General features: G+C 32.4%; 1 protein-coding gene across 1 annotated transcript; it reads left to right on the top strand.

The window, feature by feature from the left end:
- Positions 1-11,501: 11,501 nt before the first annotated feature.
- LOC149244005 (indole-3-pyruvate monooxygenase YUCCA1-like) lies at positions 11,502-14,281 on the top strand. The gene is made up of 5 exons (XM_089371372.1): positions 11,502-11,896; positions 11,959-12,178; positions 13,578-13,826; positions 13,899-14,021; positions 14,105-14,281. The coding sequence occupies exons 1-5, from the start codon at positions 11,502-11,504 to the stop codon at positions 14,279-14,281; spliced, it is 1,164 nt and encodes a 387-aa protein (XP_089227498.1).
- Positions 14,282-14,971: the final 690 nt, after the last annotated feature.

The raw sequence follows: 14,971 nt of genomic DNA, 5'->3' as shown, positions 1-14,971 counted from the left end.
TCTATCAAAAGATATATCTAGTGAACATTTTGGTTTCTTCGAAGGAAGGTAGATCCATGAGGTGATAGGGGTGGCACAAGAAGGTATCCATAGTAGTAGAACCCAAAATATAAAAGGTTCAATATTCAAAATTAACCTTTGCAATGCCTATGATCATGTTAACTAGACTTTTATCTACTATCTTCTTAAACATGTGGGGTTTGAGGTCCCCTTCATCAATTGGATTATAAAATCCTTGTAGACAATGTCCTTTGTAGTCCTCACCAATGGTGCAACATCTCCTTTTTTCAGGGCTAAATAAGGCCTCTGACAAGGATGTCCATTGTCACCTTTCCTTTTATTCATAGTGCCAAAAGATCTTAGTCTAATGTTAAAATATGTCAATCAAAGAGGTTAATTTAAAGGTTTAAGTGTTGTCAGAACTCTTTCTATTACTCATTTTCTATCTTTTGATGACATATTAATGTTTTTGAATCTCTTCTGTAATGCGACTGGGATGGTAATAAAAGAAGCAAAATCCACTATTGCTACTCACAATTTAGATTTGTATGAGACTGATTACATGAGTATGTTATTTCATTTTGAGATCTTGAATTTTGGCTCCGATATTGAATACCCGGAGTTCCACTTAAAACCAAATTGCTACAAAATTGAAGAATGGTTTTGGTTATGAGCAAAGTTGGAAAAGAGGTTGTCATGTTGGATTCATAGATGGTTTTATAGATTTGGATGCCTAGTGCTTGTTAAATATGTGTTGGAAGTGATTCCAGTCTATTGGATGTCATTGACATGGATTTCGAAGGTATTTTTGGAAAAAATTATGTAGATTTATTTTAGAGTTCTCTGGGATGACACTCAAGAGGCTTCTATAATCCCATGGGTTAAATGGTCAAGAATTGAAATTTCAAAATTTTTGGGGGGATGGGGATTAAAAAATATCATCTTGTTCTTCAAAATCCTAGCAGCAAAAATGAGATGACGACTTCTCACTACCACCAACTTATGGACGGATTTTGTTATCCAAAAGTATATAAGGTCGGACTCATTGGAGGACTGGATTAGGAGACAAAACTGATCCATAGGTAAAATTTCATCAGTGTTAAGGGAAGTGTTAAATTCTTTTAATTTATTTGCTTTTGGTCTGGCTTGGAAAGTTGGGGATAGGCATAAGGTTAGATTGGGTCCCTGGCCAAGAAGTGCGGAAAACAATATAGTTTCTCAAAATAATATTGTTTACTTAAGGGATGAAGGCTATACAAGACTCTTCCAGATTAAAAATCGATTGGAAACAAATTTATGGAGACAAGGTTGGCTTGACGTTCATTCCCTAAAAATTCTTGAAGGTCTTCTAGATTAATAGATAAGGTACATGAATACCTTGACCATGGCTTGTATCAAACTTAATGATCAAGAGGATGAATTGGTGTGGGCATCCTCCCATTTGGACATTTACACTCCAAAATTGGGTGATATTTTCCTAATGTCCAACCATAATTGGAAGACGTAGGGTGGTGGTGAAGAGAGATTTGGAAGGAAAGATGTCCTTAGAAGGTGAAGTTGTTGGTTGGTGCTTCATTGCAAGCAAGGGCCCAACATGGGAGGTGTTGCAACGAAGATACTCCATTAGCTCGGGATGGTGCTCCTTATGCAAAGGGGAAAATGAATAGTCGAATCACCTTTTTGTAAAGTGTCTATTAACTCACCAGGTCTAGAATGAATGTAGAGAAGTTTTGGGGATGAAATACAGCTAGGAGGGTCATACTTTTGTTCCCTCTTGGTTAAGCAGGAAAAGCGATCAAGTGAACATAATCATAAAGGCTCTTACTCTCATCGTTTGTTAGGGTGTATGGATCGCTAGACATAAAGATATCTTCCAGGGCCTTGTAAAATATTGTAATTTCGTATTTGGATCATTCATTAGGCAGATGATCTGATGGTAGAATTTATGTTAATTTAGGGTTTTTTTTTCCCTAGAAGGAAATCATCCTTTTATATGAGGGAATTGTATTGTGGTTGTGTAGGTGTATATTCTGAGTGAGAAAGAGAGAGGAAACTATGTGAGAGATAAGATAAAATTACAACAAATTTGATGTAGGTTGTATCTCTTCATTTTGTTGGATAATATAAAAGGAAGTACTAGATGTTTCTCCATGGACTTAGCCCAAATTGGGTGAACCACATATATTTGTGTCTCTCTTGTTTTATGTGTTCTTTGTGTTTGTGATTCCGCAATATATTATGTGTTCCATTTCTCTGTAATATATAATTTTCTAATAGTACAACAATGCATAAATATGCATTTAATCAATATTGTGGAGAACATTCACAGACTGAGTCTTTCTTTCCATCATTTCTCTTGCAGGCACATATTCATAACAAGGAACCATGATGCAATTAGACTATCTAAGGTAGGCACTCTCCTGGATAGGGAGCACTCTCCTGGATAAGGAGATCTCGCAGGTGACTACCATTTAGGGTTGGGACAGATCTAAATACTATCATCTTTAAAAGCATGTTAATGTGTATAACTTTTTCCCTTTTTGTGGCAAAGAAGTTTTATAAAAGTAAATGGAGTTGGAATGTTTACTCTTAAATTTACAAAATCATAAAGAATTACGTGGTGGTAAAAGAAGACAAAACGTGTCAATTTAAATTCAATTTCAAGTCATATTTTTTTTAAAATTTAATATATATTTTTTTATCTAATTTATTCGTTTTCTTTAAAAAATATTCATTAATATTTTACATAAAATTTTAAGTAGTGACAGAACTATGACCCCCCATTTCTATATTGATTTATGGTTTTTTAATTCCAATTTCTTTATGAGATGTGTTGTAAACATTCTAAAGATTGCTAAACAAATTTAAAAATAAAAGGTAAGCATATTTTTTAATTATTATTAAAATACTAGTAAAAATGATAATCTTTTTGTATATATAAAACCACGACCCAAGAAACTATCCTTTCAAGTTTATAAAATCAATTTTTTTAATAGAAATTCGAAAATAACATATAACAAAATGTTAAAATTATTTTTTGAAATTTTTTAAAATATATTTTAAAATTTTTATAATAAAATTTTTAAATATGATTATAATAACGTATTTTATATTATTCAAAATATAATATATTATTTGTTTAGAAATTCTAATTCTATATCTATATCTATCTATCTATCTATATATATATATATATATATATATATATATATATATATATATGAGTTTTAGCATTTCATTTAACTTTACATATTTAAACCTGCATATTTAATAAAGTTATTTATATTTTGTGAGTGATTAACCATAGTTTTTACCAATATTTACTATCAGTTGATTTATTTACAAATTTAGTATTTACTTTTTATAACATTATTTATATTTTCTAAACCCATTAAATATGTTTACTATAGTTTTTACCAAAATTTATTGTCAGTTAGCTTTGTTACAAATTTAGCATTTCTTTTTTTTATAATTAACAAGTATGAAACTCAACTCATTTAATTGATATTTTTATATTCATTTTTTTTTATCTTTTTTCATTTGAGTACTTTTTTGCTTTTGCCATATAATGAGACACATTAGCGTGCTTTTACTATAGGCCATATCTCCCCTTTTTCTATATTTGGGCTCATGTGTCCATATTTCACACGTTTCTTGACTCTATGATTTTTTGGAGCACTATAGCTTATACAATGTGAGTTTTTTCTCTTTTCTCTCTATCAATCATAGGGCAGATTCGATTTTATATTCCACAGTTACATCTCATGTGTTATTTTTGGGAATTGTTCTTCATTCCAAAGCTTTATTTTTTTATTATTTTTTGAACCAGTTTAAAAATTATTGTCTTTGTATTTAACATGATTTATGTTAAAGTTATTGCTATTGTTAGTATCAATGGTTGATACACCCGGATGAATGCACTAACTTCATTGATGTACATGAAAAATGTAATTTTGTTTGAAATGATAGAAATTATTTTTTTTTTTCTTGGGAAATGAATAATAATAATAATAATTTAATTTGCGATTTTAATTTCATAAAATTAAAATTTCAAAATTTTATAAAGTTTAAATTTGAAATTAAAATTTGATTAGAACTTAATCTCATAATACTAATAAATTTACATATTTTTGGAAAGAAAGATTTATATTACTAAATGATATTGGTCGAAGTGCCCAGACCCTTTGCTTCCTCGAAAACCAAAATAAAATTTCAAAGTTACTCTCTTAGAGGCTAGACCCTTTGCTTCTTTGAAAACTAAAATAAAATTTTAAATTATTCTCTCCTCAACTATATGCTCTCGGTAATGTAAATGAAGAGCACATTTAGGTGCAAAAAGATAATTATTGAATATTGAAATCACATACAATCTTAGATGGTCAACAACTTTTATATATCTTTTTCTAATTTAAACATACAATGGTCAACAACTTTTATATATCTTTTTCTAATTTAAACATACAATCTTAGATGGTCAACAACTTTTATATATATATTTTTTTAATTTAAATATTCTATGGAAACATTTCATACATGCTTTGGTTCCATTTAGTTTTATGAAACCGTCTAATGCTAATAGTAAATATTTCAATATTTTTATAAATTTATAAATTTTTTAGTTTATAATAATTTTCAACCACTTCAGAATATAATAATAAATTGAAAATTTATAAACACATATAAAGTTAAATCATATGTTTTCAAGACAAAACATTTAATCCTGGTTGAAAAATTGTCTTAATAAAAAAATTTAGGGCCGCCTCCCTCAAACATAATTTTTTTGAACTAGATAAATAGAAAAGTTAATCTTTTATTTTTAATTTTTGTAATTTTAGAAAGTTCAAATGAGAGTTAGCTTTAGTGTTAAATAAAAAACATTTTTTTAATAGGATACTATCATCAAACTTATGCAAAATCACCTACTTAAACGACAAATTTTTTGGAAGGATATCCATAGAACTTTACCCTGTGGATTTAAATTGTATATTGCAACTTCAAACCAAAAAAATTCTCTTCGAAGATACTATTTCAGCTTGGAGATCTCGAGCTTGAATAGATGAGATATAACCCTTAGTCAATTAATGAAATTTCTTAAATGTATTTGGATTGGTAACACAATTGAGATTTGGTGAATTTATTAGTGTTATGTGATTAAGGGCATGGGTTGTCAAAACTTAGAATAAAAAAATAGCTGAAGTTTAGACGGTACGATGGTTGTTTTAAATTATATGAAATTTTAAGTTTTTAGAGTAAAAAAATAGCTAAAGTTTACATGGCATGATTGTTTTAAATCATATAAAAATTTGTCTTTAAATAGACTACATTAGAGAAGAATACCATGAGAAAAACCACTGGTCAAGAATATCATGGGAAAAATTATGTTTTGTTACAACGTGGAGCTAAAAAAATTAAGAAAAACCTCAATTTTATTTTAAATATTGATTTCATTTTTTTAATGCAATTGACAGAGTCAAATGTTTAACAAAACAGACATGACATTACAACAAGAATTTTATACTAAATAAGCTACATTAAAGAAGAATATCATGGAAAAAGCCATGGATTAAGAATACAATGGTAAAAACTATGTGGTGAACCAAAAAACTATGAATGATAAATTGACTAATTCACTTCAACTTTGTTTTAATTATTAATTACATTTTTTTAATTTTATCTATATTTTTATGTAATTTGAAACATTACAACATCTCTTCCATATTGGATTGGAGAGCATCTCTATGTGTAATTAATATTTTTAATAATTAATATTAATACTAATAATATTTAATGTTAAAATATTATCTATAATAATAATAGTAGTAGTAGTAATGTTTTTGTTGTTGTTAATAATAATTACTTTAATATAAACATTAAACCAGAAAACTTTCCAAAAAGTGACATTAAAGAGACAAAAACACACATATATATTTTTGATATGATAAGGATCACCAATTTTTTTTATAGATTTTCTTTAATTCTAATGTAATATTAAAGCCATTAAAACTTCTAAAATCTAAATTTTATGTGAAATTCTTTCTTCACACAAAATGAAGAATAACAACTTGAAAAATAATATTTCACATGACAAAAATAAATGATATTTAAATATAATTATTATTAAAATTCATTGGAGAATAGGAAAAGCACTTAAATATACTTCTAACCATCATTCATAAACATCCTTCTATTTTCATAGGGAGCTTTGAGGAAGTTGAAAGGATTAAATATTTGTATGTTGTTCATGAAGTAAAGATCTTATAATTTTGGTATTTTATTTTACCTTTTCCATGAGGTGATATTTATGGGTAGTGAATATGTATCATTCTATATTTAAGTTGTTTGAGTATAATTTTTATTAAAAAATTATATAATATTATATTTTTATATAGTTAGTATATTATAGGAGTAGTGAGAAATTGGTAAAGATGGTATACAAATATGGGCAATAAGATATATAGATCTGAGTAATAAGAATTGGTACTAAATACAAATGATTACTAGTGTGATTGTTAGAAGAAATGGCCAAAAGAGATATTAGGAGAGATTATACATTAATTTTAGATCCATTGTATAATTGATCAAGGATGTAAAGAGCATCTTCATGTATGGATAGGGTCATGATTTTAGTGAAGGTCTAAAGTTACTGATTTTCTGGAATGAGGTAACTTAGAGGTCATAAAAAATTATGCCATGTTGTAGTGAAAGTGTATTTTGTGTTGTAGGTTATCACATGCAAGATAGTCCATTTTCATATACCATGATGCTTTAATGGTGATTATTTGAGCGAGAGAAAATTTTGTTAACACTAAAATACAACTAAGGAAGGGACACTATACAATTTCTTTTTATATGTGCTTTGACTAAGTTATAATTGAAATGAGTGTAAGGGAGAGTACTTAAAGTAGGAAAAAGCTTTTGTTTGCAAAGAAAGGGCCAAAACTTTGTAAGTCTTGGGAAGCGATTTATGATGGGAAGTAAAATTCAATTAGGTAACTTAATATTGCAATGATTCATCTATATTGAATTAAACACTCCAAAAATTATACTCTAGAAGCTAAAGATGGAGATACCAAATATATCCATGATTTCAAGGAATATAAAGAAGCACAAATCCACAAATGAAAATATGAGCGTTCTATGGTATTTAGGGTAGGGTTTAACATTTACATAATTTAATTGGGCATATGGTAGTACACTGTATATTTGTATGCATACTTATGGTTTGGTTATGGTTCAATGTTCGACAATGTTTCTGTCGCATTATGTAGATGTTTGATGTTCATTGTTGAGCTTCCTTGAAGGGGAGGTTGTTCACCACAATGAGGAGTTGTTATTGGACATAGACTCTGTGGTGATGTTGATATAGGTGTGTCTGAATCTAATCATGTAATATTTAAGGAATATATGTCTATAGAGAGCAAGGTTTTTCAATTGCATTAATTAATTTTTTGGAAATTATTGACAAAGTTGTTTGCACATTTAATAGTTTATCAAAAAGCTGAATAAACTATATAAGTGAAGGAATATTATTATTATTATTATATAAATACTCAGAGTCACTCTATATTTTTAAGTGGACAATTCTTTTATATGGAATTTAAAACTTTATACTAACATCCCTAACATAGATGGCTTTACGCTATGGTCTACATGGAACAAGCGATCCTCCCGTAGAGGCATTGGGGGAATAGCTTGTTACATTAAGAAGAACATCTCCCCCTATGTTAGGCTTTATAAAAACGACCCTTACAACCAATTTAGTTGGATAGAGATCAGAGACATTAATAATAAAAAGTCCTACATAGCAATATGTTATTCCCCCCCATTAATTCTAACTTCTATAAGAAAAAGAATCTAGATAAAACTAACCCTTACAATAGTTTAGAGAATGATATTTCTAGCCTAAGGAATGATGGTAATATCCTTTTAATAGGTGACTTCAATGCCCGAACTTCAAGTAACCAAGCTATTATTTTAAGCAATCGTTCCAACCCTAATCCTCTTTGGTTAGACGAAGACCCCACCCTGGCTAGTAGGTACACAAGGAGCTCTGAAGACCTCGGGGAAAATTTGTTTGGGTCAGAGCTTGTCAAACTCTGTAGTGCTCAGGATCTCATAATTTGCAACGGTCTAAAAAAGTGGCCCAATTCCAGCAAGATGACCTGCATCCATGGACTTGGTAGCAGCGTGGTAGACTACGTTATTTCCGATCTTCCTTTATACAACGAAATGATAAACTTTGACATCTTAAACGACCACGAGCCTGACTCCGATCATAGGCCTTTACTTATAACCCTCAATTTTGTCATGCATAGAGTTCCCATAGAAAATAATACTTACAACCAAAAGAACTTAATATTTGATAAAAATAAAAAGGACCTATTTCTAAATGAATTAAAAACTAACTTGCCTCCTTTATCTAGTATAGATAACATAGAAGACCTATATCATAATTTTACTAAAACCCTCTCATATTCTATTAAAAAGTTCTCAATTGAAGTCTCAAATAATAAAAGAAATAGCAAAACCAATCCTTGGTATGACAAAGATTGTAAGAATGCGAGGAGAACAATTAAGGAAGCTGCTGATGATTCTCTTAAAATGGACAAGATAAGAATATACAAAGCCCTAATTAAAAGGAAAAAGAGACAGTACATTCGTCAAAGACAGGAGAATCTCTTACACCTCTCTAAGGTAGCTCCTAAAAAATTTTCGAGGCAGATTCTGACTAGGAAGACTAAGGATAATAATAAAATTGCTCTTCACGATTGGAATTCTTATCTTAAAAAGCTTTATGAATCTCCTAATGTCACGGATAATTTGGAAACCCTACTCACAACGAAAGAAGTCTTCTCTTTAGAAGACATTAAGTTTGGGGTTAATCGCCTCGCGAATGGGAAAGCTAAGGACATTGAAGGTTACCAGGCAGAAATCTTAAAAATTGGAGGCCCTGTCCTCATCCCTCACATCCACAAGCTTTTCAATCAAGCTGTTAAGCAAGGGTTCCCTAAACCTTGGACTGAGAGCCTCATTATCCCTATTTTTAAAAGTGGAGATACAAATAACCCCTCTAATTATCGAACAATTATGATCAGCCCTCTCTTAGCCAAATTATATGGTAGTATTCTGGAAAAAAAGTTAAGCATATGGCTTGAAAGTGAAGATAAGCGGGCTAAAGGCCAAGCAGGTTTCAGAAGGCATCACTCAACAACAGACCACCTTGTTACGCTAAGGATCATTGCGGAGGAATGTCGTAATGATAAATCCAATTTATTCTGCTGCTTTGTAGACTTTAGAAAGGCTTTCGATACGGTTCCTAGATACAACCTTTGGAATAGGTTAGAAGAGCTAAAGGTTCCTCTTGAGTTAAGAGCTGCTGCTATAAGGCTATACGAGAATGTAATTGCCAAGCTAAAGAACAATGAGGGGTGGTCAAAAGATATTAAGTGTAACATCGGAGTGAAACAAGGTTGCCCCCTCTCCCCTACTCTATTTGGCATTTACATCGATAAGCTCGAAGGTTATTTAGAAGAAGCAGGATGCGGTGGCACAATCTTAGCTGGGATAGTCATTATCCTTCTTCTCTATGCTGACGATATTGTTCTTCTGGCAAGGTGCCCTTCTGATCTTGATAAGCAACTCAAGCTTCTTAAGGACTTCTGCTCTACCATGGGTATGACTGTTAACACAGACAAAACAAAAGTTATGATTATCAAATCTAAGAAGGACACTTGCGCTAATTTTACGTATGACAATAATAACTTGGAGGAAGTGTATTCTTACAAGTACCTAGGAATTGATATCCATCACAAGCTCAACTGGAACTATAGCATTGAGAAAAGGATCAATGGGGGATGGAAAGCTTATTTTGGTCTTGAAAATAATTGTAAAACAGCAAACCTCGTAATGTGGGATAAAAAGAAGTTCCTCTTTGAAACTTTAGTCACTCCTGTTATCTTATATGGCTGTGAAGTTTGGGGCTGCAGCATCTCCAGAGAATCATGGAGGAAGATTGAGCAAATCCAGAAGCGTTTTATAACTTATAACCTGAAAATTAAAAGTAATACACCCTATCCTATTCTCCTTATAGAAGCAGGTCTTTCTTCTATTGAGAGCCTAGCTATGCTCAGGTTTCTGATGTACAAGCACAAGCTCAATAACATAGACAATCATAGACTTCCTAAGCTAGCCTTAAATTCCAGCCAAAATCACCTAAGGCTTAACCGAGGATGGCATAAGGACACAAGGGCCTGGTTAAACTATTGGGAGATCAATGAGAATGATGCTTTGCAAAACATAAATAACATTAAAGATATCGTCACTTCTAAGTTCAAAGAAAAATTGTGGTGTGAGAAAGATTTAGCGTCTAAAAGAAAATTAAGTTATTATAAGAAGGTCATAAACCCCACCCTTGAAGATCAAAAGTATCTCTCTATTCTAACTAGCTCAAAAAAGAAAATTAATATAGCAAAGATTAGAACGAATTCTCATGAGCTCCATAGTGAGACTGGCCGCTGGGTAGTTCCTAAAACGCCATGGATGGAAAGGATCTACCATATTTGTGAGAATAAGAGCATCGAGGATGAAAACCACTTCCTCCTACATACAACCACATTAGATCTCAATTTCACAACCTTTGTTACAATACTGACCTTTCTAGCCTTTTACAATGCCAAAATTATAGTGAACTCGGGAGGCTTCTCTCCAAGCTTTTTGAGCATCGGAATAAAATCTTAAATCAAAATATATAATTTGTCTTTTTTAGGTCCGATAGATCATTATTTGGTCTCAGTGGACGTTAACAACCATCATCATCATCATCATCATCACTAAATCTATGCCATACAAATACTATATCATACTTGAAAAAAAAAATTTGTAATATAAAATCATTTTTAAAATGTTAAAAGAAATTTATTATAATAAACCAAAGTTTAATAAAAATATAAAAAAAAAATAATAATAATAATTATAAAATAAAAAATATAAAAATAAATATATATCAGTTTACTATTAATATTTAATAAATTTACTATTATAAAAACTATTATCAAAATAAAATTAAAAAATAGTTATAAGTGTGGGAACTATAACCATGTTAAGTAAACATGGCTATCACATGGTTTGGTTTTAAGAGGTTGTTGACTTAAAACTAAGTTAGCTCATAGGGGAGTTATTCTCTCATCCCATTATAATTGTGATAATGTAAGTGTCATTTTTCAACACAGCTTTCCCCTCTTTCCTCTCCATTTATAACTTAGAATTATATTAATATGGCCCCATTCAACGTACTTAACTTAGAATTATATTAATATGGCCACATTCAACGCACTTCACAAATTTGTGGAAACCTCCTTCTTATTTATGATATTCCAAAAGATTATAGGAATATTATTTTTGTTACAAAATGAGTAATGGCAGGATAGGCTGCCTTTTCGTCCTTGGTGTGTGACAAGATCGTGCAAGCTGAAGGATTGTGCAAAAGTCGAATAGTTCACGAAATGCCAAATGTTTCACCACAGGTTGGGAAAAAGGAATACGACAAATCATCATTCGATGAAAATAGGGACGAAAAAGTTATAATAGTTGGGGCTGGGCCCTCTGGCTTGGCCGTCGCAGCATGCCTTGCAGACCTCGGAATTTCCAGTCTTGTTCTGGAGCGAGATTCCTGCGTGGGTTCCCTGTGGAAAAACCGGACATATGATAGGTTGACGATGCAGGGCGGCAAGCAACTCTGCAACCTTGCTCTCATGCCCGTTCCTGATGAATACCCTATGTATCTTACCAGGGACAATTTTGTTGCCTACATGGAAAAATATGCTAGAAGATTTAACATTCAGCCGCAGTTCTGCCAGTCCGTGGAGTCTGCGAGCTTCAGTCAAGAGACGGGAAGATGGCATGTCATTACAAAGTGTTCTTCGGATAATTCTGAGAGGGAGTATCACGGAAGGTTTCTAGTTGTGGCGACAGGAGAAACAGTGAAAAGTTCATGCCAGATATTCCCGGGCTAGACAGCTTTCGAGGAAATGTTATCCATTCGATTGATTACAAAAACGAAAAAGCTTTCGAAGGCAAAAGAGTTCTTGTCGTGGGATGCGGAAATTCTGGCATGGCAATAGCGCTGGAGCTTGTAAACAACGACGCAGGGCCGAGGCCGTCTATGGTAGTTCGTAGTCCGGTAAAAATATGTCAAAACCCCCAAATCTTCATTCTCGACAGCCCTTTCAATTTTTTCGCTAGGTTTTAAATCTTTTGCATCTTCAGCCAGAAATTTAAAGCTAAAATGCAAGAATTCAACATTATATTCGTTTTAGAAGTGAATGTTTCCAATTACATGCAGCGATTTATGAATCTTTATGCATGAATCACCAAATCTTACTCGTAAATAAAAAAATTCTGCAAAGCTGTGAATATGCAGACAAGAACCGGATCCAGGAAAAAAAATATTTATATCTGCGTGAAGCAATTTATAGATCTTTGACAAAAATATGCCGGAATCGTTAAACTGTGACGATTTTTGTCGTAAATCCGGATTTTCTGCAAAGCCGTGGTGAATTTTTTTCGTTTTTCAAGTTTCCTGCCAGCGATGGAAACGGGAGGCCGAAAAAACGGGAGGCCTAAAACTATTTTAGATAGTGGCTTTTTCTATCCCAATTTAATTTCTTAATGTCTTTCTTTTTTCTAATCCAGAAAAAACATACTTTTAATTATCAAAAATGTATACCGTAGTCTAACTAGCCGGAGGAATTTACTGGAAAGTTCTGGAAATTCAAGTCATATTTAAAGAAAATCTGGTCAAGTTTTTTGTAAATCCAAGTTATACTTGTTAAACTTCAAAATTTTAAGTGTTACACCGTAAAAACAAATTCAAACACTAATTCTACAAGATTTTTTGAAATTTTTTCCTGAGATTCCAGCTACTTTTATCCGCCAGACAATTCGTCAGCCTGGGTAATATAATCTCATTGCATGAGCCGAGTCCGAGCAGCCTCCCAACTCTGAAATTAAAACAGCAATAGCATATACAGCTTTAAACCAAAAAAAATTCCACAGAACTACAGACCTTCTGCTGAAAGTGACGGAACAGTGCTAAAATAGGAATAAAAACAGTCCCCAAAGGAGAGCTGACAGTCTGAAAAAAATTTAATAGTTAAACCCTCTAATTCCTACAGAATTTTCATGTTTTATTTAACCGTCATCCAGATAACTAATTCGTCGCAGTAAACGTGTTCTTCGAGGTTTCACTGTTTTTGGCATATTATTAATTCTTGAAGCTAAGACACCAATGTCCCAAGAACCAGAAGAGATGAAGGAGATGCAAGACAAAGGAAGTTGGAAGACCGTAGAGAAAAGAAAGAAAGCTACAACACCAATCTCGCCAAGAAAGACGAGGAGCCAGACAAGTAAAAATTAAGAAAATTGTAGGTCCGATAGACCAATTTGGTCTCAGTGGACGTTAACCACCATCATCATCATCATCATCATTTTGATCCTATAATCTTGAATTTCCAGTTCATGCACCTTCATCTTCCTTGTCCAAACGATAATTCGGTCCGTGTTTTTCCTTTGCATGTAAGAATCATATCCTGCCGCGAGAGTTTTTCGGAATACCCACAATGCCGATTGCATTGCAGCTGTATAAACTGCTGCCTCTCCGAGTGGTGGACAATTTGCTCCTGTTGTGCAGTAATCTAGCCCTAGGCAACACTGCTTCTTACGGACTACCCCGGCCCGTGGAAGGACCTATAGAATTCAAGCTTAAGACCGGCAAAACCCTGGTGATTGACGACGGCACTGTTGAAAAAATAAGGCAACACAAGATTAAGGTAAATAGACTCCATTCTTCGCTCAGAAATTCGAAGTCAATGCAAGTTCTCAAATACATTCTTTAATCGCAGGTCGTCCCAAATTTCATCCGCGTAACGGCTACTGGTGTCGTGTTCGAAGACGGTGTTGAAGAGGATTTCGACGCCCTAATCTTTGCGACTGGTTACAAGAATGAAGTGCGCCGCTGGCTCAAGGTATGCCTGAACATTGATTTTCTGCTTTCGAAGTGTGTTTGTCCGGATATCTCTGGTTTTGAAAATTGGCATTTAATTTGCAGAATGGCAAAGAGCTTTTTCCGGAGCACGGACGTCCAGGCAATCGGCCTCCCAGCGACTGGAAGGGAAGCGACGGTCTGTACATCGCTGGCTTCGGTAAAAAAGGTCTGCTCGGAACTTCGGAGGATGCTCAGCGGATCTCGCAAGATATTTTTCAGTCCCTCAAGAATGCATCATGATCCCCCAACTTACATAACGCGGAGATATAAATTTTAAGGGGTGGGAAATCTGAAAGGGGGAGTTTTTGTCGTGTTTCAATTTAGCCACCCGCTGAATTTGGATTTATAAACGTAGAGATATCAATCCTTTTTAGTTGTAGTAGTTTCTCTAATAAATAAAATAAAAGAAAGTCAAATGAATTTTAAATAAAATAAAATGGATGTAAACTAGTTTGAATTATTTGAAAAAGTACTAGGTTAATTCATTTTTATGCTTTTTATAGGATTATTATTATGTTATTCATAAAAAATGAATTTGATAGAGAAAATCTTGTTTATAAAATTTATTATTAGTATTAGGTATGATTTTAACCACATGTATATAATGTTATTGTTATTAGTTTAGCTTTGGGTTATGTAAAATTTTAAAAATAAATAATATTTTTTATTATAATTTAGAAAATTGATGTTTTATTTCAGTTATGCCATCTATCCTAGTCTCACCCCATAAGTCTTCAGAATTAATTTGACATCGTGCCATATTTACGCTGCGTTTTTTCTTGAATTATTCAACTTCATTTTTGCTTTCCTTTTGACACCTATCCTCATGCTGTGAGAATGACATCTGTCCTTGTACGTTATTTTTGAAACTGTTCCCTATGCATTTTCGTCTATCCTTTTCTTTAGCGGTGGACATTTGTTGAATGAATT

The sequence above is a fragment of the Pinus tabuliformis genome, chromosome 8, assembly GCF_031772625.1.
Source record: "Pinus tabuliformis cultivar Carrire ecotype Pingquan chromosome 8, CPIR1, whole genome shotgun sequence".
In the NCBI taxonomy this organism is placed as follows: Eukaryota; Viridiplantae; Streptophyta; class Pinopsida; order Pinales; family Pinaceae; genus Pinus; species Pinus tabuliformis.
Note: the sequence above shows the minus strand (reverse complement) of the source record. Positions and strands in the feature narration are given on the sequence as shown.

Bases quoted from the DNA above. Each gene is read 5' to 3' on its own strand.
- LOC149244005 (XM_089371372.1), top strand. From the start codon at position 11,502: ATGCCAAATGTTTCACCACAGGTTGGGAAAAAGGAATACGACAAATCA. The intron at 11,897-11,958 runs GCATGTCATTAC...GAAGGTTTCTAG, and splicing joins AGTCAAGAGACGGGAAGATG to TTGTGGCGACAGGAGAAACA. The intron at 12,179-13,577 runs GTAAAAATATGT...TTTGCATGTAAG, and splicing joins CTATGGTAGTTCGTAGTCCG to AATCATATCCTGCCGCGAGA.